A 26,296-nucleotide genomic window follows, 5' to 3' on the forward strand; every position below is an offset into this window, starting at 1 on the left:
CCTGACTATTTCAGATGCAGTAGGGGCATTTGTGGAGTACCCCCATTCAGTATGGCTTGTTAGTGGTCTTAGTTTAAGTTTGGGTGTAGGTAGGGAAGCCAATCTTAGTGTGGGGACTTTTCTCTGGGTGTAACATGCACTCTAGAAATGAAACTATTATTCTGACCGATTTCAGTGGAAGAAGCAGACCGTTCTGGAGGGCGTTGACGCAGGCTGCATCCGAGCAAGGGGATAAATCCTCGAAGCTCCTGTACTTACTGGCTGGCCACTAGGGATACTGCCTCTATAGTGGTGCCCTCGATTTGTGGCACCAAGGGTTGCCTCAGTGAACCAGCTTCAGAGGCGGTGCAGGTCTTTGCGGATTACTAATGTGCGTAATACGCGGCGACACCCTGGCCTCCTCGGGAAGTTGTGCGCCTGCTGTTGAAAGAGACTTCAATTTTAATACCCTCCCCCTCGTCCCTGGGCCAGGATCTTGATCAAGTGATCGTGGTTGAGGAGATCAGGGAGACTCTCTTTGGCATGGCTTTGGGGAAGTCCCAGGTCCCAATGGATTTCTGAGTGAGTTTCTCAGGCCTCTCCTGCTCCCCCTCCTCCTCCTAGCACTATACACTGAGGCTGCGCAACAGGTGTTGTTCCCCCCTGAGTTAGAGCAGCAACTATTGTGATCCCTAAATCGGGTCACCGAGTGGATAGATGTTCCTTGTACAGGCTTATCTCTTTTCAATGCTGACATTAAGGTGTTTGTGAAAGTCTTGGCTAATTGGCTGAGCCATGCCTTACCCTAAGTAGTTCTCCCAGATCCGTGTGGATTTGTGCGAAACAGAAGCATTCAACACGGTATCGGGAGGGTCCAGGTGGCCCTTTCACAAGCTCACTGCCTCAGAGATCCTAAAGCACTAATCCTTATAGATTTTGAGAAGGCCTTTGACACTGTTGATTGGTCCTTCATATAGGCGGTGCTGCGGAGAGCAGGACTAGGACCTCACTTCTGTAGATTTGTCAGTCTCCTTTATGCCAGCCCAACCACCTAGGTACGTGTTAATGGAACGCTCTCTTCTCCCGTCCCGATTCATAGAGGCACTCTCCAAGACTGCCCCTTGTCCCCAGTTTTTTTTTTTTTTGCCTTGACGATTGAGCCCTTGGCATGCCTCATCAGGTGCTACGCTCTGGTGCGGGGATGGTCCGGGTATGGGGGGGTATCGGAGGAGTGTATAGCACTATATGCTAACAACATCTTGAAGAACCCGCAGTCCTCTAGTCCACGCTGTTTGATTATTCTGCGTTTGTACAGAGAGGATTCTGGACTTTGGGTTAGGGAATCCAAATCCTTATTTGTACCTGGATGGGCTACTAAGCTTGCTTTAGGAGACTTCCACAGCCTGGGCCCGCCCTGACTGTACACGAGTTGCTCAATTGTGCTGGAGGGTCGCGCTCCAATTTATAGGCTGGCAGCGCAGACTCACCGGGATGACCCCACTGAGGCAGGGGACATAGTTGCATCACACCGCCGATCTGCAGGGATTTCTGAAGTGGGATAGAATATACATTTCTCCTCTTGGGGATATCTGGTGTGGTGGTAGATACAGACTGGTCCAGAATATATAGAGCCACTTTCTCACAAAGTAAGGTACAGTGTGTATAGAGTACACCAACCCCAGAGATATAACAGAGGTTGACCTTACTCTCAAAAGTGGTAGCTTGGTCGAGCAGTAAGGCAGTACCAGAGGACAGTGTAAAGCATTTGTTGTACACACTCAGTCAGCAAAAGGTTTCACACACTCAAGGACTGAACTCCAGGCCAATTGTTTTTATATCAAAAGATATAGTTTTATTTTTAGAACCAACAGGTATCAAAAATATACTTTTCTCAGTGATGAGTAATCTCAGGTTATTTCTTTGCAGAAAGGCAATGACTTTGTAAACACAATAGGTTCAGGGGTTGCAATAGGCAACACAGTTTTACACACAATTTAGCATTGAGCTCAATGGGTTTTTCTACACAATTACAGTTAATTACTTTGTAGATTACTTTTGTAAGTCCAAGACTGGATCCTAGATTCAGTCCTGGGGTCTAAGCTGGAAACCGTTTAGGAAAAACGTTTTGGTTATTGCAATGATTTTTAAGGAATAAAAAGGTATTTCAAAAGTTCACACTTTGAAACTTTTCAGTGAAAATCTGGCGGCAATGTTATCCAATGGGAGAAAATTCAGGTTACAGATAAAGTATGTTCTCGTTACTTTTCTAATCCAGTACTGGGCTTCTAGGTCCAGCACTGGGATCTCTACTTAAGACAGGTAAGTAATTACGTTTCAGTAGTTAGTACGATTTTTAAAGAATATTTCAAGTTTTCAAAAGTAGACACTTAGAAGAAATTTCACATAAAAGCAGACAATGGATTTCTTTAGAGAAAATTGAGGTTACTAGTAAACCCGGTTAGGGTTACTTTTGCAGTTCAGTACTGGGCTACAGGATACAGTACTGGCTTCTCTCCTGATCACATGTGAATACTTCGGAATTTGGAATGCGGCTGATTTTATAGGAATATTTTAAGTTTTCTAAACTTCACACTTCGAAGATTTTTCAAGTCAAACCAGCCAATGTTATCCAATGGCTAGTTAGTGAGTTATCGGTTTCCAGGTGAGTACTCGACTGGTGAAGTTAAGGTTCTGGGCATAGACTCAGGGGGCCCCCAGGGTCAGGTAGGTACAGTTCGTTCACCCTCCGGGGCACAGGGGCAGACGGTTGCAGAGGTAGTTAGGCCCAATGTTAACCAACGAGGGGCAGGGGGCCTTCAGTTGGTGGCTGCTGGCTAGCAAGCCACGCGGCTGTGTAAGCTGGGCTCCTGGTCACTTGCTCAGGGCAAACTGGGGAAGTAGGATAGGGGAAAGGTTGCACTGCCAGAGGCACTCTGGTGGCTGGGTGCAGGCTGCTTTTGAGTAGTAAGGCGCTCAATGTTATTCAATGGGAAAGGTAAAAAGGGAACAAAGGCTGCAGACTCGGGACGGTGACTCTTCAGGTGCGACCACCACTTCGAGAGGTAAGTTGGGATCCTGGAGAAGAGGTAGGTACCCCAAAGGAAGGCACCGGGAGCCGCAGGGCGCCGGGTGCATGGGTGTCTTTGGGTGTCGGGAAATCTTACCCTCAGCTGGTCGCGGTTGGTTCTGAGGCTGCAGGCGTCGTCTGGTTAGTCGAGGACGGTCTTTGGGCACTGGACTTCGGGTCCCAGTCGCCGGGGGGACGTCCTCGTGGTCTTGGATCACTCGGGCATGGGCCGGGCTCGGCGGGTGCAGAGTGGGTAGGTCTTGAGCTTCCTGGCTGGCACCAGGGAGTTGGTTGTTGAAGCAGGGCCTCTGCGTATGGGAGTCCCAGTCTTTAAGAGGGTCAAGGCAGGCAGGTCCTACAGGGGGTCCCAAGGTTGCTGTCCGCAGGAGTCACCGGGATTAAGCAGGAGCAGGTTCCAGGATCAACAGGCCGGTAGGGCTTGGCCAAGTCAGTTGGTGTTCTGTTGTCAGCAGCTGCACGGCTTATCAGGATCTGAGGAAGAAAGGTTCAGGGTGCCCCTAAATACTAAGCTTAGGAGCGTTACAGGTAGGGCAAGGGCAGGGACCAATAGGTCCCTTTCCTGGGGTGGGTACACCCCCTAGCCCGCTCCTCTCCTGTGGGAGGGGGCAGGAGCCTAGCTGCAGGACTCTCCATCTTCAAGATGGCCGGAGCCCGGGGTTGTGCTTCACCTCGCCTCTCCCACCTGAGGGGTGGGGTTGGCACAGGCTGGCACCATCCCCTTCCTGACGTAGGGTTTCCCGACAGTCTTCCCGCCAGAATGGGGGATAGAACTGGTGGGGGCCAGTTGCTGAGTACAGCAAGTGGCCTGGAGAAGCTCACAAAGGCAGCATGCCTTTGAAGCTTTCCCCTGCCCATCCTAGGGGAGGAGACCTAGCACCTCGCCCAGGATGTGCATTGTTGCAGGCCCAGGAGGGGCTCTCCACCCAGGGGTCCAGCAACATGTCTGCTGGATGGCAGCCTGGGCAGCCACTCAGTCCAGACGTGGATTGTAGGTTCGATTTCAGGGGGCATCTCGAAGATGCCCTCTGGGGTGCATTTTACATTAAATCTCATACTAGCATCAGTGTGGGTTTAATGTGCTGAGAAGTTTGATACCAAACTCTTCAGTCTTCAGTGTAGCCAATATGGTGCTGTGGAGTTCGTAATGGCGACCTCCCAGCACCATATACTCTTAATGGCATCACTGCACTTACAGTGCCCAGGAATGGCCCTGGGTACTTTATGGGCACAGGGCTCATGAACCTGTGCCCACACCACTGGCATAGGGCACCCAGCTAAATGGGTGACTGATGTATGCCAATGCAGTGGGTTTGTGGGCATGGCACACATGGATGTGTGCTATGTCGACTTTTTTTAGTTCTGTACCTAGACACTCAGCCAGCAAAGGCAGTGTGTGGGTGTCGGGGTACAGGGCCTTTAAGGGTGGCACAATAAGTGCTGCAGCCATTAGGGGTCTTCTCTGGTCACCATGCCCTGGGTACCTAGGGTACCATTTACTAGGGGCTGCAGGTGGCCAGAGATGCCAATTGGGTTTTAGTTTCAACACAGTTTTAGGGAAGGAACACTGCCCCTGGGTACCTGGTTGGCAGTAGCCCAGGGCACACTCAGTCAAAGCACATCAGCAGTTCAGAAAAAGTGGGGCATATCAATGCAAGAAAGATGGCACTTTCTCACACAGACATTCCATGAAATGCAGGAGCAATACCAGCTCGCACCCACCCAGTTCCCCCAGTACCTACAGTTGTTCCCTGCCTTGTTAGATAATATTCCCCAAGCTACACAAGTTTCGGAGTTCGGCTCCCTTGATGCCAAGCTCTTGATGGGGAGGTGGGGAAAGGGAACCTTCTTCCGGATTTTACAGATCTCTCGTTGTTAATGCTCCAGACTTCTTCCCTGGACTGTGCAAGAGGTGGTAGGTCTGGGTAGGCGAGCTCTAGGATGAGTGGCGTGAGGCCAGATTGTCTCCCAGAGGAGTGTCTATCTCCCCACACCTCTGTATGGTCCAACTTAACTATTTATACTGTACATACATGACTCCCCAGCAGGTCCACCGAGCCGACAGGGCCTCCCAGGCCCAGTGTGCCCCTTATTCCTTAGCGGAGGTGGATTTCTTCCACATGGTCTGAGCATGCCCAAAATTGGTCCCTTTTTGGGAGGAGATCGAAAGGGAGCTCTCTGCAGATCTTGGTATCCAGATCAACCTTATCCCCAGGGATGCTGTATTGGAACAGTTTGAGAACATGGGTGAACAGATGATAGTTTGTGCTTTTATCGGTGTGGCAACACTGGTGGCCAAGTGCGATATCGCCAGCATGTGGAAAACCCAAAGCCCCCCCCCACCCTCATCGGCGGCAGGGAGGAGGAGTGTAGATTTGTGTGCCCAACATGAACAGCCTGTATATGAGTCGCGGGGTGGTGGGATTATCATGGACTGGGTGTGCAGATTTAATGACTGTAATTACGTATTGTAATTACTGTGTCAACATGTGGACGATAGTCATGTTGTCCATTGTTGTTGCTGTTAAAATCACTAAAAATTGGTTTAACAAAAATGTAATGGCATTTGGAATGAATGTGCTAACCGCCATTGTCTTCCTTTTAAGATTAGTTTGATACTACGCAGCTAGGTTAAAAGGCCCTGGCTGATTACTTGTAAACATGTGAGCACACTCTCTCTAGTAGCCTGTTGCTCAAGGGAGCCTTCAGGGATAGGTACTGATCTGAGATGGGCCTTATAATGTGAGTGGGCATCCATGGAGTAGGTTTGTGGTGTTTTTCACTGTGTACACATTATAGGCAAAATCTACCTTAAAGTACAGTTTTACAATACTTAAATCCCCAAGGTTGAGTAAGATAACAATATGGGAATAAAAATTCACCCAGAGTTTGAATTTATAATCCCCAATAACAAACACACTCAACTTAAAATGTTGTCACCAATTACTTTATTTCGATCACACTGACAATTAAAAAACAGAAATGAGAAAACATGATACAAAATACATAAAAACAGACCAGTTGTGACCAAAAGGGAAAATACCAATTGTATATCTCCCATTGGCTGACTAAAAACGGCAATTACAAATTGCTGGCTTACAAATGCAGAATACATATAAAATGGTGGAAATTCCAATTTATAGTCCGCATTACAGATCTAACCACTTTGTCCAACTATACATTACCTGCTGGGATGAGGTCTCTTCCCCACCCCCGGACCCACACCAACATAATTTTGTTGGCATTTAGTACGTCTTATCCATAAAGCCATAAGAAATGTTGCCACTCCAAATACATGGAGCCTGTTTGTTCTCAAAATTCTAAAGGTAACCTGGTGACTCCTGGTACCTTAATTCTTACAGAGGGGGAACAATCCACCTAGCCCAGGGTCTGCTGTGCTGGAGGTAGAAATACAATATATGTTTCAATGCCCGCCCCCTTTTGCAGGGCAGGCACTGGCGTCCCCCCTCCCTCTCAGCAATCCATTTAGAAGTAAAGCTTTTAACCAGGAGGATGCGCGATCTGAACTGCAGATATAGTTTGCATGCCAGAGAAGGTACAATTTCATCGATAGTTTACTCGTAGCACATGCAAAGTTTAAAATTCATAAAGGACATTGTGCAACAGTACGCTTTTAATCTTGGCTTGAAACCGCGTACACAACAGCTTAGGAAAGGACCAATGGGTGTCAAGGCTCCGTTTCTGCAAGAGTGATTTCATGGCGCAAAACCATGGGATCTTCACTTCGCCCAGCTGGGCCATAAGGTATCTTGCACTTTTGCTATAAGATTCAAGTTCAGCAGTGGTCCGCAACCAGTACCAGAATATTAAGTCTGCATTCAATTTTGTGTGAAATATTTTGCTGTCCAAGGTACAAATTAGGGTTGTAAGGGGCGTACTTATTGGAAGTGAAAGTAGGGTCCTCAAGAACCTATTCCACCATAGCAAGACTATTTGAGCTAGAGGAGCTCCATACTTCAGCACCATACAAGGCAGGCCCAATAACCTTGAAATTGTAAATCTCAACAGCTGTTGGAAATGGACTTATTTTGCAGGGTTATCCTCAAATGTTTTGCTTCTTCCTCCTATTTTTTCCTGACTTTTTTGTATTGGTTTTAAAACTCTGGGCACTTCACCACTGCTAATCAGTGCTAAAATGCATATGCTCTCTGTGTAAATTGTGTTATGGATTGGTGTTTCCATGATAGGATATTTGATTTACTAGTTAGTACCTAGTAAAGTGTGAGTGTGGCAGGGCCTGTAAATCAAATGCTACTTGTTGCCCTGCAGCACAGATTGTGCCACTCATGTGAGTAGCCTTCAAAAGGTAATTTAGCCCTGCCATTGCAGGGTCTGCGCACAGTTTGTAACTGCCATGTCGACTTGGCCAGTGCACACATTTGCCAGTCCCTAAACCTTCCCTTTTCTACATGTTAGTCATGTAGAAAAGGGTAGGCCCAAGGTACCCCTGTGGGCAGGGTGCAGGGTACGTGAAAGTTAGGACATGCCCTGGTGTGTGTGTGGCATGCCCTAATTGTGAATTACAGCCAATTTCTTTTTTCACTTTTGCAAGGCTACCTGTTCCCCATAGGACAGAATATGAAGTTTGTTTATAACATCTTATAAACCTAGCTGGCCCTGGGAACTAGGTAGGAAAGTTAAATTTAGTACGCCTAAACTCAGAATCTGAAGATGCATCATGATTTTTATGTTCTTTGTTGGAAAGTACCACTTTTAGAAAGAAGGTATTTTCTTGATCATCCCATGTGCCTCTGCTGGAATGTGGATGGCCTGTCTGGGTTTTGGATGACAGAAGGCTAGGGTGAGCAGGAGGGGCCCCAGATAGTCTAGGTGGGTCAGGAAAGGGCTGAATGGACCTGGGCTGTGATGGGGAAAGGTGGCGGAGATTTCCTTGCCCCTCAAAGGGCCTGGTCTACCTCTGACAATGCTGTCTCCACCCCCTGCCAGGAAATCACACCAGAGAAGGCAGAACTGGTTCTGGCTGGGCACAGACACCCTCTGCCTAGAGGATCAAATGATGTTTGGATACAAATACTGGGGCCCAACCCATGAACTTTAGAACTCTTTTGGATCAAGAAGACTGCCAAGAAGAGGAGCTGAAAAGCTGTGAAGAGGAACTACCTCTTTGCTGTGTTGGCATGCAGTGGCTGCTTCGGTCTTACGCAGTGAAAGGACTGGACTGAACTTTCTGTAATCTACTTTTATAAATTTCTCCAAGGGATTGAGGTAGAGCTTGCCCCCTGTTCAAGAAGTCTCAGAAACAACAACAAAAACTTCAAACTCTTCTGCCCTCAGCACTGGGGACTGTGTGTTTTGTGCTGCAACAGAACAAAAGTAGCTCTACGACGCCTCTGCCGACTCCGTGTCCTGAAGGCACCGCTGCACTGTGACCTTGGTCTCACCGCCGCCTGCTGATGCCGCCACCGAGCCGCTGCTCGCACCGCGACCTGTGGGCACCGCACTCCGCACCGCCTCGCTTCATGATGACACCTTGGCACCGCAGAGGACAATGCCGCACTGCGACCCTGTTCTCACCGCTTCCGGCTGACGCCGCTTCACAACAAAATCGCGCCAATTCCTGCACCTTGGTTTGAGGGCACCGTTCATAAAGTTACACGCCACACCGCCCTCATCCCGTACCGCAGCCATGTCCTACCGGCGCCATCGACTCCAGTTCGTCAGTCGACGACATCGCTTCAGCAACGACGACGCCGCTGCTTGCACCATGACCTGCGAGCACCGCCTTCATCTCACACCGCGACCCTAGTCTCATCGACAAAGCCATCTGACTCCGCCACCGAGCCGCTGCTCGCACCGCGATCTGAGAGCACCGCTGCACTTCACACCGCAGCACACAACTCCTGCTGATGCCAGCGCTCCTGACTCCAACAGAGAAGAGATCGACATGCAAAACGTGTGACTTCAAGGGCCCCACCGACCTCCGGAACCGAAGCCTGCGGACGCCGTGTTTTTGGCAGCTTAACGGAGGTCGCCAACGCCCTGCATTTCCAAAAGTTACTGTTAGCGTGTTAGAGAATAATAGGATGTCGGCGAAGAAGAGGGCTGGGAACCTCTTCTCCCCCCCCCCCCCCTTGCGTTTTGGTGCATCACACGCTTCTTTGCTAAGGTAGTCTATCACCCCCATTGATAAACCAGGAGAACCGGATGGGGGCAAAAACGTAACCCATTCTAACTCCTTGTACTACACTAATTGGTCGGTTAGCTGCCTATCCACTCACCATCTGACCTGTGCCTGGTTTCCCACTTGGAGCCTCACCAAGATGTTCAAAAGAAGAGGGGATACCCATAATTACCAGTATTTGCCATAGTTTTTCTCGTGGAACAAGATCGAATGCTGTACTCAAGTCAACAAAAGTGATGGACAGCTCCCTTCCCCCCCCCCCCCCCCACCCCTGAGTGGTGCGTAGCGCCAGTGTATACAAGCAAACCAATGGACCTGAACTAATGTACTGATATTTCTTCTAAAACCAGCCTGTAGGTCGGATAAAACACACTCCTCTGTTATACAATTCTGCAGGTGACTCCGCATGTTTACAACACTTTTTTTTGTATAGAGTGAATTGGACTAATGTTACGATAGTTTCTTGGATTTGCCTGGTTCCTCTTCTTGTATATTGGCAGGATCTCTGCTAGCTTCCATGAGGATGGGATCTCAAGACTCAACAAAATGGCATTAGGTAAGATGTTTATAGATTGTCCCCACGCGTCTTTGTTCGCTTAATACAGGTCGTTTGGGATCTTGGCTGGTCCCAAGGCAAGAGGTGGAATACAAGAATTTATGGCAGTCAGGGTCTCATTAACGGTAAAGGCAAGACTATTTCCGTCCTCTTGGGCAGCAATATATTGAATAATTTTATCATTCTCCTCAATAGCACCCCCTTTTCGCGTACAACTTGCTGAAGTGGATTAGACATTTGTCAGGTTGTACGCAAAAGTCCATCACTGTTTGGGGACTGCTTATACATGTTGATACCATATGCCAAAAAGTATGGCTGTCTTTAGAGGTCAAGGCTTCATGAAGGGTCAACCATAATGTACCATCCCACTCCATCTTGGCCCTGGACATAATCTGCCTATACCTAGCCCTACCCTTAATAATATTGGGATGTATGTTAGATTTGACTGCTGTAGCTCATTCTTTGCTGACCTGCAATTGCTATTAAACCAAGAATTTGTCTTTGGCCACCTCAACCTCCCTTTTGATGTTTTACCCAACAAATCCCTAACCTGTGCAAAGAGTTGGGTGTGACTCGCCCTCTATACCTCTCTCCTTAAATGCATAGGAAGGCATGATAGATGATCTACTTTGTTTTCTACTCTAGCAGCTACTGCCTCTATGGCTAGGGTTCCCCCCCCCCCCCCACCCATTTCCATGAGATATTCTTCTGATCCCAGGAGTCCTGCAAAATGGCATCTAATAGAGACTTCTAGCTGTAGATTCCTTACATTTGAATTTCCCAGGCATCAGGCTGGATCTGGAAATTTCTGCTGAGCAATACCCCTTGTGTGTGCTGTCGAATGGCTCCATTCAGCTCCGCGTGACGTCGGTAGCTTTGGTTATGACGTCTTAGTACCTATATAGGCACTATCCAGGCACGCAGACGTCAGTTCTTTTCTTTCCGTGACCGTTAAGCGCTGATCCAGGGAGAGCTAACCCTCTATCCCTTTTTTGACAGGATTTTTCGACGTTTTGTTTACTTTGATATTTTTTCCAATCGTGTGCAGTGGCGGATCCTCCATGGGGGCGTTTGAGCGCCGCCCCACTGCTTTCTCACCGTGCGAAAAGGCAGAAACAAATAGTAAAGAACTACCATGCCTTCTCGCACGGCGAGAAAGCAGAAGTTCCTGGTTGAGAGAGTGAGCGGCGTTACTCGAGGGCAGGGAGGAGTGGCTTTCCCACTGTTGTTAATACTGTCTGTTTGGGCAGCGTGAGAGGCCGTCCAAACAGACCGTATTAACTGTATTAAGAACAGTGGGCAAACCGCTCCCCCCCTGCCCTCGAGTAACCCCTCCCACTCTCCCTGCTCTCTGTATGCTGCAGCATACAGAGAGAAATGATGTCGTTGCAGCAGCTGGCCGAACCAATCACTGTGCTGTGCTGTAGTGAAGGGGAGGGAGGCTGCCTGCAGCCTTCCTGCGTGACGACGAGCACGAATTGGAATTCAAAAGAACAGGACGGCGGGAGTCGGGAGTCTGGTGGTCGGCGGAGTCTCGGAGTCAGAACTTGAAGGCGGGAAGAAGGTAAGTTTGACTTTTATTTTATTTATCCCGCTTCCCTCCCCACCCGTAATGCCGGCCAGCTCTTTTTATTCTTGGGTGCCATAAATTAAAGGGTAAGGTGAGGAGGGCTCACTAAACACATAGGCGTGGAAAGGCAATCTTCCAGGCTGCACATCTGGTAAGTTCTGTTTTATAAGGGTGGTTGAAACACTTGCACAGCCCCGTCTTTGAGGTACTACAGACGAGAGTCTGAGAAACTTCATCTTGTTTCTCCTGGGGCCCCTCCCGCGTTTATTCCCAGAATTTCAGGCAAAGGTCAAACCTGCAGCTGTGGCCTCTCAAATAAATAAAATTCACCCCCTGTCAAGATGTGGCGCTCCGGCTTGAGTTCACAGCGGAGACCCAGCGGAGGGTGGGTGGAGATGTGTTTTCGGTCGTGTTCCCAGGGTCGAGAAACTATGATTTGACCTCTGCCCTGTCAGGTGGGGCCGATGTGTTCCATAATGGCGTTGCAGAACACTGGAATGGAACACTTCATGTGTACATTTTATAAACACACAGCTTGTGATATCCGATGAGCTCTGGGCGACCATCCGCGGATAAAATGTTCTCTCTGGGGCGAGGAAAGTCTTACTGGTGGAATCTCAATAGAATATTTCCCCATGGATCTGGAACAGAAACGTGCACAGAGCGGCCGCGACTGATTGGAAGTGTGTTTTGCACTTTGAAATTCACATGGTGCAATTTTGACTCTCTACTTGTTTAAACACGCAAGGGTGTCTGAAATGGCATGGGGATATACCACCTCAATCAGTAAATTAGCAGGGGTGTCGTGGAGGAAAATGTATCCATACACCTGGTTGGTATGAGTACTTCTCATTTTGTTTAAGTAACTCCGTAGGTTTGTAGCTCGCTCATGCATCTCACAGTTCTTAGCACCAGCAACCTAACAAGTTGTTTTATTATTGCTTGAAAATGCAGTCACTGACCATATGTCCACTCGATTTTCAATTTTTTTCAGGGGGGGGGGGGGGGGGGTTGGGGGTTTCGGGCACGCGAGCTACGCCTCGCCACTTTCAAATGTCACCAGCCGCCACTGATCGTGTGTGAGGGTTATCTTCAAGGAAGACCGGGTTTAAGCCATGCGGGCCTGCCCAGACATGTCTGTCACCTATTTTTTTTTTTTATCCCCCCCCCCCCCCCCCCCCCTCCCCACACCTCGTATGCCTATGATTTGATTTGATTTATCAACTTATACAGTGCGCGATTGCCGGAAGGCATCTTGGCGCTAGGACATATAGCAGGCCTCAACGATGGAAACATAACTCCCTTAACAGTCAGCCGTAAAAAGCCAAGTTTTCACTGCCTTTCGGAATAGAGCCAGTGTTGGACTTTCTTTTATACCAAGTGGCAGCCGGTTCCATGCCCGCGCTGTATGTACCAGAAAACTTCTCCCACCCCAATTGGTTCGTTTGAATTTTGGGATATCAATTAATTTCAATTGCCTAGATCTGAGCATCCTGCCTGGTTCATACAGTTTCAAATTAGTTCGCAAAAACTGTGAGCCTAGGCCCTGAACAGCCTTATATGCCAGGCATAGTGATTTGAAACAAACCCTCTTTTCCACTGGGAGCCAATGCAAAAGTTTTAGTTTAGATGTAATTGGCTCATATTTGGGGATACCGAGCACCAGCCTCGCAGCTGCATTCTGTAGGCGTTGCAACTTGTTTAAGATTTGTTTTCTGGCTCCAGCGTATAAGGCATTGCCATAGTCTAATCTAGACCATGCCAATGCCGTCACTACTGTTTTTCCTATGGTGGCTCTAGCGTGTCAATGATCCGAAGTCGTGCTTGGATTGTTGGGCCATGGCTCTTAAGACCTTGAGGGAGCGAGCTTTGAAGCTACTTTGGGCCCGAAAACCGGAACCGTCAAGGGAGATTCTGCGGATGTCTAGATCGAAGAAGAGGAGGTTGCAGCACCGCTCCCAGAGCCCAAAGTCCTCTTCATCCCTCTTGGTCGTCTGGATACTCTGGATAGAGGCACAAGAAGTCATCGTTCAAGAGGTATCTGCAGTTAAATAGTCTCTACCAGATAATGCGTTACCGAAGGTAAGTAACTTGTTATTTTAGCCTGGAGTTCTCAGACAGTATTAAGGTTAGTGCATGATGGTCGCTGTCTAGTCTGTCCACCACTTCAATATATAATACAGCCGGCCTGAGCATCACATCTATCTAAAAATAATTGATCCTACTCTGATACCCAGGTCTATTATATGTCATTCTTTCCTGGGAAGTGGATGATATCCTACCATTTGCAGCTCTAAGATCAAAATTAAGAGTTGGAGGCAATACCTATCCTGCTTTGGGGGACCATCTTACGTATGGTAAATCAAGCCGGGGAATACCCCATTATTATCACAGTCTGTCATATCAAGGTGGTTATTATTTTGTTGTTCAAATGTGTTAAAATCTCCTGCCACCAAAATGTAGCCCTCCCTGTGTGCTCAGTAATAACCGCCTCAAGGGTGTTTAGAACCACTGACGCTGCAAGTCCGGTATCTACTCTGTTGTAGACGTTAAACATTTTTAAAACCATACCTAAGCGCAATGCAAGCACAACTGCCATCACATCAGGCAAATCAATGCAAATTCCCTTTATTTTACATTGTAGAGTTGTTTTGACCCAGATCCCCAGCCCACCAGAAGGTCTGCCCCTTCCACTCTGGACTGCATTTACAGTAAAGGAAGTAACCGTGGATTGGAGACATGGAGCAGGTCTTGTGAAAGAGACCGACATCATGGGAGTCTATGGAATTGCCCCAATCAAACTCAGGGAGCAGTATTGTCATCCCTGCTACATTCCTTGACTGGATTTTCAATGAAGGTTCATTGGGCTTGGTTTGTGGTGGAGAATCCCCAGCCACCGACTCCACTTCTAGGTATGGGGGATCAAATGCAACCTGCTCACAGAGAATAGGGAACACCCACTAGACTTTGAACCCATAGTGAGGGGACTAACTGGTTTCCCCCTTTGGCACGGAGGGCTTATTAGTTAACAGGTGGCAGTCATAAGTTTGGTTAAGTGAAAGTGTGGCGATGGGACATACTATATCAGCACCGTCATCAGCAGCAGGCATTGCTAGTCAAGGGTAAGACCCAATTAACCCATGGCTATCCTCTCCCATAACCTGGGCTGTTTCACCTGCAGCACAACTGCTACACATTCCCTGGATCGGATACTTATCACAATGCAGATGTTGTCCTGGGAAATGGTTCTAGCATCCACTGCCGTCAAGTATATACCTATTGGTTAAGCGGACCTTTGCTTTATCACGATCTTCCTCCGAGGTGGACCTTTCTCTGGCTCGGCTCACCTGATTCAAAGCCTTTGTCCCACTCCAAAGGCCTGGAGGGGCCTTCTACTGGGCTAACTTGATTACTCTGCTCTCCTGTGGCGCTATCAAAGGCCTACCCACAATAATAGGGCAATTCACATTGCTTACACTAGTTCCTTGGAAAGGAAAGTGGAGGGGAGGAAATCTGTGTATAATTATGTTGCCGCACTCACTGAGGCTGGGACAGTCCAAGCCCACTGGAACAAAGTAGGAAGCCCAGACCTCTGGAGTCAAGACAGGAGACACTTACCTTTGGGTGGGATGGGATCAGGCAGTTGTGTCAAATGGGTGTGGAGTTCTTCCCAGAAAAAACTTGAAGTCGCCATATTGGATTGTCCTAGAAGGCTGTGCATGAGGGTTCAGACAGTGATGGAGTAATGATGTGGCATCCTAGGATTGGCATGGAGTGCCTGGCTTCTAAAGCATTCCACCACCACTTGGAAAAGGGAGAAGACTCTGGACCAGGGAGCAGTGGTGTATCAATCAAACAAGCTTTATTCGACAATATATGTCATTAAAGCATGGTACATAAAAATTGTATTAAAAAGAATAAAACAATGAATTTCAAAACCTGATCTAATCTTCGGAAAAATAAGTTTAACCTCCTACATTTAAGATAAAACCAGTTCTTAGGGTAAAAACAGAAGCATGGGTATTTACAGGTAAGTAGCCAGCACATTTAGTTCGATGATACATAATTCCAAGTTCAGTTTTTAGTCAGTAATTGAGATCTTATAATCTGCATCCACCTCAATAACTCGGCACCGGAATTGCATAGCGAGGTGATGGATCGATGCAATGGATTCTCTGGGCGACACTACTTTGTTTAGTACCCAGGTTCCAACAAATCTGAAGAAGCCATGCTTTGCGAGGGCTAGCATAGGTGGGGCAAATAATCAGTACATGGGAGTACGTTTTTTTTCCTTGTCCATACAGATAAGGCATTTGTCACCTAATGAGGCCCATTTACCGGTAAAATATTTTAGTGGTAGGCAGCCCACTCTGAATTGAAAATAAAGTTTACAATCAAATGGTTTAAAATTACATCCCAGTACGGTTCGTGACTCGGCCAAGAATTAGTTGTTAGGGAATTCCCCATCCGTGCCGTACAGTCCCTTTTCCTGATGTTATTTTGTTCAATGAGCTCCCAAATTTGTTTCTTGATTATGTCTTTTGATGGAAACTTGGCGCTCTGTGGGGACTCACACAAATGTGACAGGCCCATGCTGACCAGTGCCCCTCTGATATATCGTAGCCAACTGATTTTATGGAAATGATCTGCCTCAATGTCCCTAAGCCCATCTGCAAATGTGGCCAGTTCCGGTTGCACCAGATTCTACGCCAGAATAAAATGGGCGAAGCCTTGCACAGTCTTCCAAGGATTTCTTACCTAGGTCATTCAGCAAGGGCAACCTAGGGGTACTTAGTGGTAGATTGGTAATAGCACAAAGGAACCTATTTTCCAATGTGGCTAGCTGTGTGAGATTCTCAAAGCCCTTGATTCTGCCCCATATAGGACTGAACTCACTACTTTTACTTATAGATCTGCAACACCGGATTGACTGGCTTGGTCACAGATGTTTTAAATTCATTAGTTAAACCACCGGCTAATTGATATGTTTCAGTGTCACGATGTCCATGTTTGGCTTACATCTCATTTCCTTCTGCAAAGTGATACATAGGTAGATAAATGCATCTACCTACAGTGGTGTAGCAAGGGTGGGGGCCCAGCTCTTCCCTGCCGTCTTGGGGTGGCAATTACCTGCAACCCCCTGCTCTTCAATCCGCCAGTTGCAGGCAGCAATCCGAGGAATCTCCCCCCACTGCCTGGTAGTAACAATAGCTAGGATACCCAGCTGGAAGGGAAAGCCACTTGATGCCATCCAGGGATGGACTTTCAGTTCTTTGCAGTTCCAGGACTAGGATGGGTTTCTCCAGGACTAGTGGCACTGGCTCACTTATGCCCCCTGAGGAACAGTTGCGGGAATGGATCAATTGGTGGACTCTTAATGTTTTCTCTAGGACTTCTGTGCACTGACCTCCACTGACTCCTGGTCTCGGAGCATCCAGGCTTCTTGAAAGACACCAGTGTGAGTGCAGCAAGGAGGGTATTGTGCTAGCTGGTAGCAGAGGGGCTGCACAAGATTCTCCCACCAGCAGGAGAATAAACCCAGCAGACAAGTAAAGGACCAGCCTGATACAGGAAGCCAGAAAATCAGCTCCCCATGGGAAGTGCCCTTTTAGAAGCCCGGAAGCCTGAGGGAAATGTTCATTGTGGCTAGTGCTGGCCACCAGGAGCAAAATAAGCCAAAGATTGCCAAAATCTGTCCTACTAATATGTTGCTTAAAGATTTGCTTTGTAACAGAAAAACGAAAACTGAGCACATGGTGCTCCACTGCTATTTTTTTAAAATACACCTAGAGCAGAGGTATTCAAACGTTTTAATGACAAGACCCCCTTGTCAAGGACCCCCTGACAAAAATTGCTAGAACTTGGTACTTATCGACAACCATAAACACCCCCAAGTCCCACAGCAAATCAATTTTACGGTGGGGAAATAGTATTAAACCGTGTTTAGCAGATCAAAGGTCAGTGAGCGTAGGGGTGTAGTTCAAAGTGTTGCTACATACAAAGGGCTTAATTTATGAGAAATTGGTGTAGGGAAGTGCCACAAGTCTTCTTGCTGTGCTGCCCTACGACAATGTGGAAGGGCAGAAATGCACTGTATTTATGAAATGTTTCATTCCTGTCCTTTCCCCTTGCATTAGCGCACAAATTGCTACCTAGCGCCAACAAAGGCAGGATTGGTTTTGGACAGGAAGAGGCACCGGTGCAGGTATGCATGGTAGGGCGGCATGGGAGTGAGTTGACAGACAACACCGAAGGAAATTTAATGTGGGGTTGTGGGGGGCAGGCTTAAGGCTCCTATCAGCCCCCAGTGTATAGGATTGCAACTAGGTGCGATGTCCCGGTTTGACTGGGGCACACACCATAAATGAGAAACAAAAGAAAATTATGGTGCAAGCCATCTTACCAGAAAATTCCAGTGAACCAGGCAGCTAACAAAATATTCAGAGAATCTTGCGAGGGGCACGCCTTAATGCCACACAGGGTTTTATTTCATAGTCCTATGCTTCTGTGGTGCCCAAAACTGGGCAGGGACACCACCAACATATTTCAGAAGTCTTGGCCCTACCTCTCCCAGGGGATTGAATCCCTGACCACAACAACTGTTCTCCATTGTTTTAAGCACCCTTTGACCCTCTACTTTTGTACTGAGGCTCTGGAGTGTGTGGCCATTTTGCGGTTGGCCCTATGACTGCAGTGGCAGTCTAATGTTGGTAAAAGAGAAACTCTGACCCATGTTTTTATTTAGACAGTGCTTTTTTGACAATATTGTTGACCAACTGTGTAATGTTTACACTTATAAGAATGTTTTTCAGTACTGATATCCTTCCCATTCATTCCAATGATGTTACATTGATGAAGTATAACATGGTTATTGTTATTAATGTGGTGAAACCCTGATAAAGCCAGTAGGCCTTACCTCTACATACTAACACCCTTTTATATTGTGATGTTGTACCTGGTGTTGGTGCGAGTTATCTATCTACCTAAATGTATATATTTGTAATTTAATGTGTAGTATTTAGTAGTGTGACAAAAGTACTTTTCCTTTTTCAAAGAATAAGCTTTGACTGGACAATAATTTATTGCGTAGTGGTGTTGTGTGCCAGCAAATTTGGATAACTAGTCCACACCACCTCCCTTAGGTCTTAGACGGCTTTGCTTTACTACCTTGAGAGAGACCAGTACTAGAATGGGGTACTTGGTTGCCAGTAAAAATACCATTTCCGATATATTACTTGTGAAGTACTATCATACTTTGAAACTAATAATCCAATTTCTTACAGTAGTTATGAACTAAATGTTAGCACGTCATCTAGAGGCTGTGATTGATAACGGCTGCAGAGGCTGTGACAAAGTGATAGGTGGAAATGTTCACCAATCATTGTCTCAGTGAGCCTATTCAGTTTTGAGCAGTATAACGTGGAGTTTTGTTGCTTTGAGGACTAGAACAGCACTTCACAAATGAGGCCCAGTAAGGCAGAAACAAGTCTGGGTTTACTTGACACTGGAGTTTGAGGTGGGGCCTGAACAGATTTACATACAGTGGGTCCTCTACTTTGATTAACAAGAGCCGAATGCTACAATGAAGACCTTCCAATGGTTAAGAAACAATTTCGCACCAACATTGCCACTTCGTACCTTTTTCTTGCTCAGGGAAACATGCAAGGTTACTGCTTCAAGTCCTTGAGAGTGAGCCTTTTGGAAGTTGGTGGCAGAAGGGGAAAGTGAAATGTTGGTAGAACTTACACTATATTGCAGTGCACAAATCTGCCTGTTTTGGGACTCTAATTAGTGCTAAAGCTTACAAAAAACTCCATGATAGGAGTATGGTGGTGCTTTTGTTGATGTCCAGGGATACTTCTCGGTTACAATACGGGCCATCCCACTTGAACACATTTGTGAATTACGTTGAATCCTGCATACAATGGGCAGATCTCTTGGTATGTGATTTACAGATGTTTTTCCCCTTAGGTTCTCCCAGTATCTAACTTCACCAGAGCCATTCGACGGGATAAAGGAGATGCTCCCAGTGAACTCTTCTTTCAGGCTACCGCCCCACCTCTTGGATTTGGGATCTACACGGTGTCGAAATTGTCAGATGAACCTTCTAGCTCCCAAGCAGATACAAGTGACGATGATGAAGGGAATCCCCTGCAAATCGAGAATGAGGTAAGAACATAGGGTCCCCTGTTTTTATAAGCCAATAAACCCTGCAAAAGAGGTACGGAAAGCTGAGGTCATGTTAAGGCTTGTGCTGGAGTTCACAGGAACATTTGCTGTGTACTGTTTGAGTCCAGGATGTCTTACATTATTATATGCATCGTGTATTGCTACTGACTGGCGTCTGAAGTAATGCTGAAATATTAACTGCACAGTTAATAAACAAAGAAACAAAAAACACAATATATGCAGGGGTCTGCTAACTTTGTGTAGCATAGTTTGGTATTGGATGCTGGAAACTGCGCTGAACTTCCCTCGCCCTCAACATCTACCCGGCTTTGTGGGATGAAACCAGATGCAGATGGATTCTTGTTGTTCTGTTATGTGCAAAAGCTTTGGAAGTGTCCGTCCCATTCTGCAGACTTTCCAGAGACGCATGGAATGGTGCCTCTTTCAATTCCATTCTGTCCCCTCCTTTCCCAGCATTACTTCATATTCTTGTCCTGGACTGTTGAGCTTACAATAATCAGCTTGGGGCTGGGATGGGAGAGATGGCAGTGTCCTCCAAAAGGTATGCACCCAAACCAATGGCCACCTCACTTGTCTCCTTTCTCTGCAGCACGTGCGTGTCCGGTTTGACCCAGATACAGGATTCCTCCGCGAGATCCAAAACCTGGACAAGGACATCCGCCTGCCATTGATGCACAACTTCTATTGGTGATGAAAGGGGGATGGGTCTACCAGTGGGAGGGGTTGGGATGGTGAAAGGGGAAGGGGAAAAGAACAGACCTACATGGGTTGGACATACAATGTATATGTGTTGGTACTGTGTTGCACTCTATTTGTGAAATCCTCTGAACCAACCATCTCTTTTCCTGACTCACCCGTCATACTCTCACCTAAATCAACTACAGGTACAATGCCAGTATTGGTAATGCTGACAGCGAGCAGGCGTCCGGTGCATACATATTCCGACCAAACAAATCTGATCCGTTGCCCGTGGCATCAAAGGTCACTGCATACGTGGTGAAGGTAGGCCTCTTTGCAGATGTGAGATTAATGTTTTCTTGCAGGGGTTGTGGTAGAGTGTCTGTTACCTCCTTTTTAAAATTTATTATATTATTTATGTAGTTTTTTTTAGTGCAAACTCGACCAGAAGGTATCTGAGCGTTTTACATGAGCACCAGTTGCATTACAGACCATTCATTTTGTTAGGCACGGGTAGATTAAGTGATTTGCCCAGAATCGCAGGATGTTGAGAGTCCTTGCTGAGACTCAAAGCTGGCACCCCAGTTTTGAGGTCAACCTCTCTAGCCGTTGGGCCACATCCTCCTATTAACCCGTTCGGTGTGTTGGACGGCCCCCGGCTGACCCACATCACAGTGGGCGTGTGCCGGGGACGGCTGGGGGCTGTCTGAAACATGCCCACTCAATAAATCACCTGCATCACGGCAGAATTTGCGTCGCGGTCAACGGGTTAAGTTATCTTATTCTTTTTAAGTTATAAAAGAGGGAGACCGAGTCCCTGCTCTTGTGTTTTGGTCTAGGGGACAGCCAAAATCCTGTAAAAACTAGAAGACTTGTTAGAAACGGGGGTTTCTTGTTGGCTAGGGTATGCACCTAAGCCAAGCAGAAGCCACCACTCTAGTCCAGGTAAGGGAGTTACACAACCAAAATAATCCCTGCTCACCCCCTTGGTAGCTTAGGCTTCCCCCAGAGCGAATGTGTAATGCATTTCCGCCACACACACACACACACACCTACAGGATCACGCACACGCACCTACAGGATCACTCACACGCACCTACAGGATCACACACACACACACACACCTACAGGATCACACACATCTACCTACAGGATCACACACACACACCTACAAGATCACACACACCTACCTACAGGATCACACACACACCTACCTACAGGATCACACACACACCTACCTACAGGATCACGCACACTCATCACACACACTCGCATCACACATCACACACACTCGCATCACACACACTCTCATCACACATCACACACACACTCTCATCACACATCACACACACACTTGCATAACACACTTGCATCACACATCTCACACACACTTGCATCACACATCTCACACACACTCTCATCACACATCTCGCACACACTCTCATCACACATCTCGCACACACTCGCATCACACATCTCACACACACTCGCATCACACACACACACACACACACACACCAAAAAAGAGATTGTAGACCGGAATATATAAAAATATGTTTCTTTATTGCATCTAAAACATAGACCAAAATCACATAAACCAATAATCACTTTGCCAACTAGGCTATTATCAAAACATCACCGTTCGTGCGATAAGCTAAAGACTTATATGTTGCATTTGTCATGAAAACACCATCAATACGCCTACAAAAGCAAATCCTGAAGTAATACTAGTTATCCTGACAGTATAAGGCAAAAAAGACATATTATATCATTTAGCAAAGGTGATGAACAAAAATACCGGAATAACCATATATCGCTACTAATACCTAGGGCACAGCGTTGCTGTGCTCCTATACACCATGAAATCATAGAGCACGGCATACCTGTGCTCGTGTTACAGGTTATTGAGTACTTTACTTGGCACTATGTAGGACTTCGAAGCAGCTCCGTGCTTACTATGGTGAATACGGTAAGCTATGAAACTTTCGGTAAATGGCAAGTTCTTGATTGAGAGGCCTGTGCCAAGGACTCTTCCCCCATAATGCCACCAACACAGAACCAGTGCCCTAAGTAGTGAAAAGGCAGCTGCCCATAACCGTGTGGCACAGCTGCTACACAAACACATCCCTACTCAATACTGGAAAAGGGGGCTTGCGCCTCTTACGCTAAATATGCCCTTTCCTCAGGGAAATTACGGGCCTACCTGGGACCTGATCAAATTTCTAGCGCCTACTCACTATCACATGGGCAGGGCTGATGCTCCTCTAAGAAAGAGTTTACATCCTGCTGGGGCGTAGTCTGGATCTTGGCTTCTTGGGAACCAATGGAGATCGTACTCTCCAACAATGAGCACAAGGCGGCGAAACCTCGGTCGTGCAGGGCTGCCGGGTCGGAGTCGAACAGACCTGGTGGCCTGAGCGAGCCAGAAGAATCCCTGTCTGCAAGGCAGCGCTGGTCCCCACACAAAGCAGCGATATCGGTAGGCGCCTTGTTGTGGTCTTCGGAAGCCGGTTGGAAAGGTCAACACAGCAGTATGTTGGCAGTTTTGGAACATCCATGCCCATGTGCAGTGAGAGACTGCGGCAGCTTGGGCAGAAACGTGATGCAGGCTGCCGCAGCTTTAGGAAATACAGGGTTACTTTGCTAGCCCTTGGGCAGAAGTAAGGCCCAGGGCGCTCAGGCCCCCTCTTGAGAAAAGTGTACCACTCAGAAGGGGTCAACCACATGCTTCATTCACATCAATGAACAAGGAGTGCGTCACCATGCGCCGGTCTCCTTTTGGGAAATCAAGTGCTCTCCATAAGATTGTAGCAAAATGGGGAGGAGCCACACCACCCAGTCCCTGGAGATTAACTGAGGGGCACAACGAGGGAACAAGCAGCAGGCCAGCACATCATGGTCCTTGAAACCAAGTGGCAGTCCTTCTTGTAGTGCCACAGGTCAGCACGACAAAGAAGTCAGTCCCATGGCTGTTCTTCCTGGCAGCATAACATTTCCTTCTGGCAATGTGCAGTCTGTAGAGCCAGCAGCGTCTGGTTATAAGTCCCACACAATGTCTAAAATCAAGAGGTCAGAGCCCCTGTAATTCTGCTCAAAATGTCTTTGATGTGGAGGTAACTTCAAAAGAACTTTTAGAGGAGTGCGCAACATCCCCATTCAATCCCAGCTCTGGGTCCAGATAGCAGTAGGGGTTAACAAACCCTTTGTGTGAGGACAGAGCCCAGCTTTACAAATGTAGATGTGCCCCACCTCCCTCTTTCCCAGCCCAGGAAGACCATTCAGTATGCAGATGCAACCCTTTTACACCCACACCTTTCTGTGAGATGGCTGTCTGGAAAGTATGCACAAGCCCAGCTATCACTCTACCTTAGACATGGATTGAAGTCAGGCTGCATAGCACAAAGAGCCCTAAGCACATAGAAATGCCAAATTTCTAAAAGTTCTAAATTGTTCCGTTGGGTAAGCACCACGAGGTGCTTGTTCAGAACCAAAACATTCCTTCATGGTCACTATTTAATAGTACTGAACAGTCATAAGTGTACCACACCTACAACAATTTACCAAAAATATCTACATTTATTGATTATATTGTTATGATTTTCCTGTTTTTGATTTTGTGAGCACTTTGCACAGAAAGTAAATATGAGCTGTCTACCGAAAAACAACTTATACGTAGACAATTAAATGGGTGACTGTGGTGACATAAAGTGAAGCGCGTGACCTTTCAAATTCAAAAACAAACAAAACCATATGCTAGACATAAATTCTCTGTTCTTTTCTGGTCTTTCACTCTAGCATATACTATTTCCAAAAATATTAGCTATAGTGAGCCTGGACATGAGAGTTTTCACGTCGACGTTTCAACTCTGTATTTGTGTTTGTAGTGACATCACGTAGGGTCTTCAGGACAAAAGTGGACTAAAGACAGCCTATTAAAAAAGGAAATTAAGTTCCTATTAGTATGGTGTGGGATGAAAGCATGACCAGTATAGGAGCAGTCATTGTCTAGGGATATTCACCCTAGTTCATTTAGATTTCCGAAGGAAAAAAGACTCCTTTGAGCCCGGAGGGAGCTTGTCAGAAACTCTCATAAACAAACCGGGATCATCTGCAAAAAGTGTGAAGGGCCCATTACAATCACACAGTCTAGGGACAGAGCAATCACTGTATTTGTGCATAATGCTTATGGCACTTACCAATGTGCCTCCATCCATGAGTCAGTAATGACCATGAGCTGTGTAACAACTTGCAGCTATATACCTGTTGGGAAAATGAGGTTCGAAGTATGCTGTTTTCCATCTTACTTTACAGGGAGAAATCATTCTGCTAAGGAAACAATAATCAAGTTACTGCACTCACCCCTCTGGTCATGTGCTTCGACCTCCAGGGGGTATATGGGAACATTCCATTATTCCTGACGCTCAGTACCTTTTTTCACTGGAATTGAAAAAGGTGCGAGTGCCCCCTCCCCCTGCTTTTGAATGGACTTGGACATCTTCTAATCACACTAATTGAGAGAGGTAAAGTAATGGAAGGTAAGTTAAATATGCCAAACAGGTGTAAGCCAATCATACCAAGTTTAAAGAAGAGAGCCCCTGCACTTTCGCACTGAATAGCAGAGTCCTAAAGCCAACAAAAACAGGTCACAAAAAATACAGGAGGAAGGCAAAAAGTTTGAAGATAACCCTGAAAAAAAAGGCCAGTTCCAACAAGACTGAAAAGAAGTCACAGTTCCACCTGCATCCCCAAACCCTGTATTTGCAGGTATTAATATATCTTGAAAATGTCTACAAAGCAATCAGAATATATCTGGTATATGCTAGTCGATGCAATGAACGAAAGAGTAGACAGTGTATCTCTTGCTTCGGATACGCAGTGCAAGTTTTATGTTTTGACTTGCTCAATGCAATCAAGTCCCAAAACAAACATTAAGACAAGAAACTCTGACTGTGGAGGGAGGGGTGGTCAAGTGCTCACTGTACAATTGTCAGCATTAGAAGAAAGCAGGGTTAGCAGTCAGACTATAGATGCTAAAGAAGTAATAGCATCAGAATAGCTGATGGACAGTTAGTGACTGACAAGATGAGTTAACTGTAGCTAACTGGCTTGCTGAAGCCTCTGGGTGTGCGAAGGACTCTGGACCACTTGCTCTGGCATGGAAGAGTCTGAGGTGAGCTGAGAATCTCACAAAAGAGGAGAAATTCCAAAGGTTACCGAAAATGTTGCTGAGTCAAAAATAGCTGATCCTCTTGATGAATAAGGACTGCTGGTGGCTGGAACATTGGGACTGACAGAAGAGCTGAAGAAGAACCCTGAATCCTTGAAGAGATGCAGCCTAGAAACACATAATTCATTTAACATTAGGGAAATGACTTGTGTTATTGTTATTCAGGAAGTAGATCCATGGAATGGTATAAAGATCACTGAATTGATGGGAGATGCAACCCTGATCCAGGCTGAAGCATCGAAAAGAAGAACTAAACCCGGAGGCCCAGGCATGGAGAGGAGATGTCATTGTGTCCTTGCACCTCACTGATCATGTTAAACAGTGGTGGTGGTCAATATTTTCAGCAAAGGCAGCCCCATGGCTGCAAAGAGATGGTTACGCCTGTGCATTTTAATGTGGTAGTACTGTGTATCCAACTTGGACAGTTGTTTATCTACCCTACTGGGCTGCTCCAAATTAAAAGCCTAGCTTTATGCATATGTGGTCTGATCACATAAAATGAGGGTGAGCAGTGGTATTTTAAGGCAAGGTCTGTGACTTTGTTGCAAACTGATTTGGGTCCTGGAACACTGTAGAACTATAGTGATGATGATATGTGCTTTTGTCTTTTAAGAAAGCTGGAAAGTACAATAATAAAACACAACACAAAAACGCAACAAAGCAACTAAAAACAAAACCTGCTAACTCAACCACTTAAAACAACATAGTGAAACAACCTCTAAACAACCGTAACTCAATACCAACAAACTACAAAAAAAAGTGTCGTATGAGAAATCTTATTCACATTGTTAAACAATACCAACATAAAGCATACCACAAGATAACAGCAAAACAATATCAACACAACA

At 46.6% G+C, this 26,296-nt stretch overlaps 1 protein-coding gene across 1 annotated transcript in view; it reads left to right on the forward strand.

Annotated features, from left to right (window-relative positions):
- Nucleotides 1–26,296, forward strand: part of MAN2B1 (mannosidase alpha class 2B member 1) — a 278,792-nt gene that overhangs the window by 50,869 nt on the left and 201,627 nt on the right. Inside the window, exons 14-16 of the mRNA XM_086961819.1 lie at nucleotides 19,325–19,522; nucleotides 20,133–20,230; nucleotides 20,428–20,545. Coding sequence (XP_086817945.1) covers nucleotides 19,325–19,522; nucleotides 20,133–20,230; nucleotides 20,428–20,545 — 414 coding nt within the window. The remainder of the gene's footprint in view (nucleotides 1–19,324; nucleotides 19,523–20,132; nucleotides 20,231–20,427; nucleotides 20,546–26,296) is intronic.

Source organism: Lissotriton vulgaris, chromosome 1_1 (genome assembly GCF_964263255.1).
Source record: "Lissotriton vulgaris chromosome 1_1, aLisVul1.2, whole genome shotgun sequence".
NCBI lineage: Eukaryota > Metazoa > Chordata > Amphibia > Caudata > Salamandridae > Lissotriton > Lissotriton vulgaris.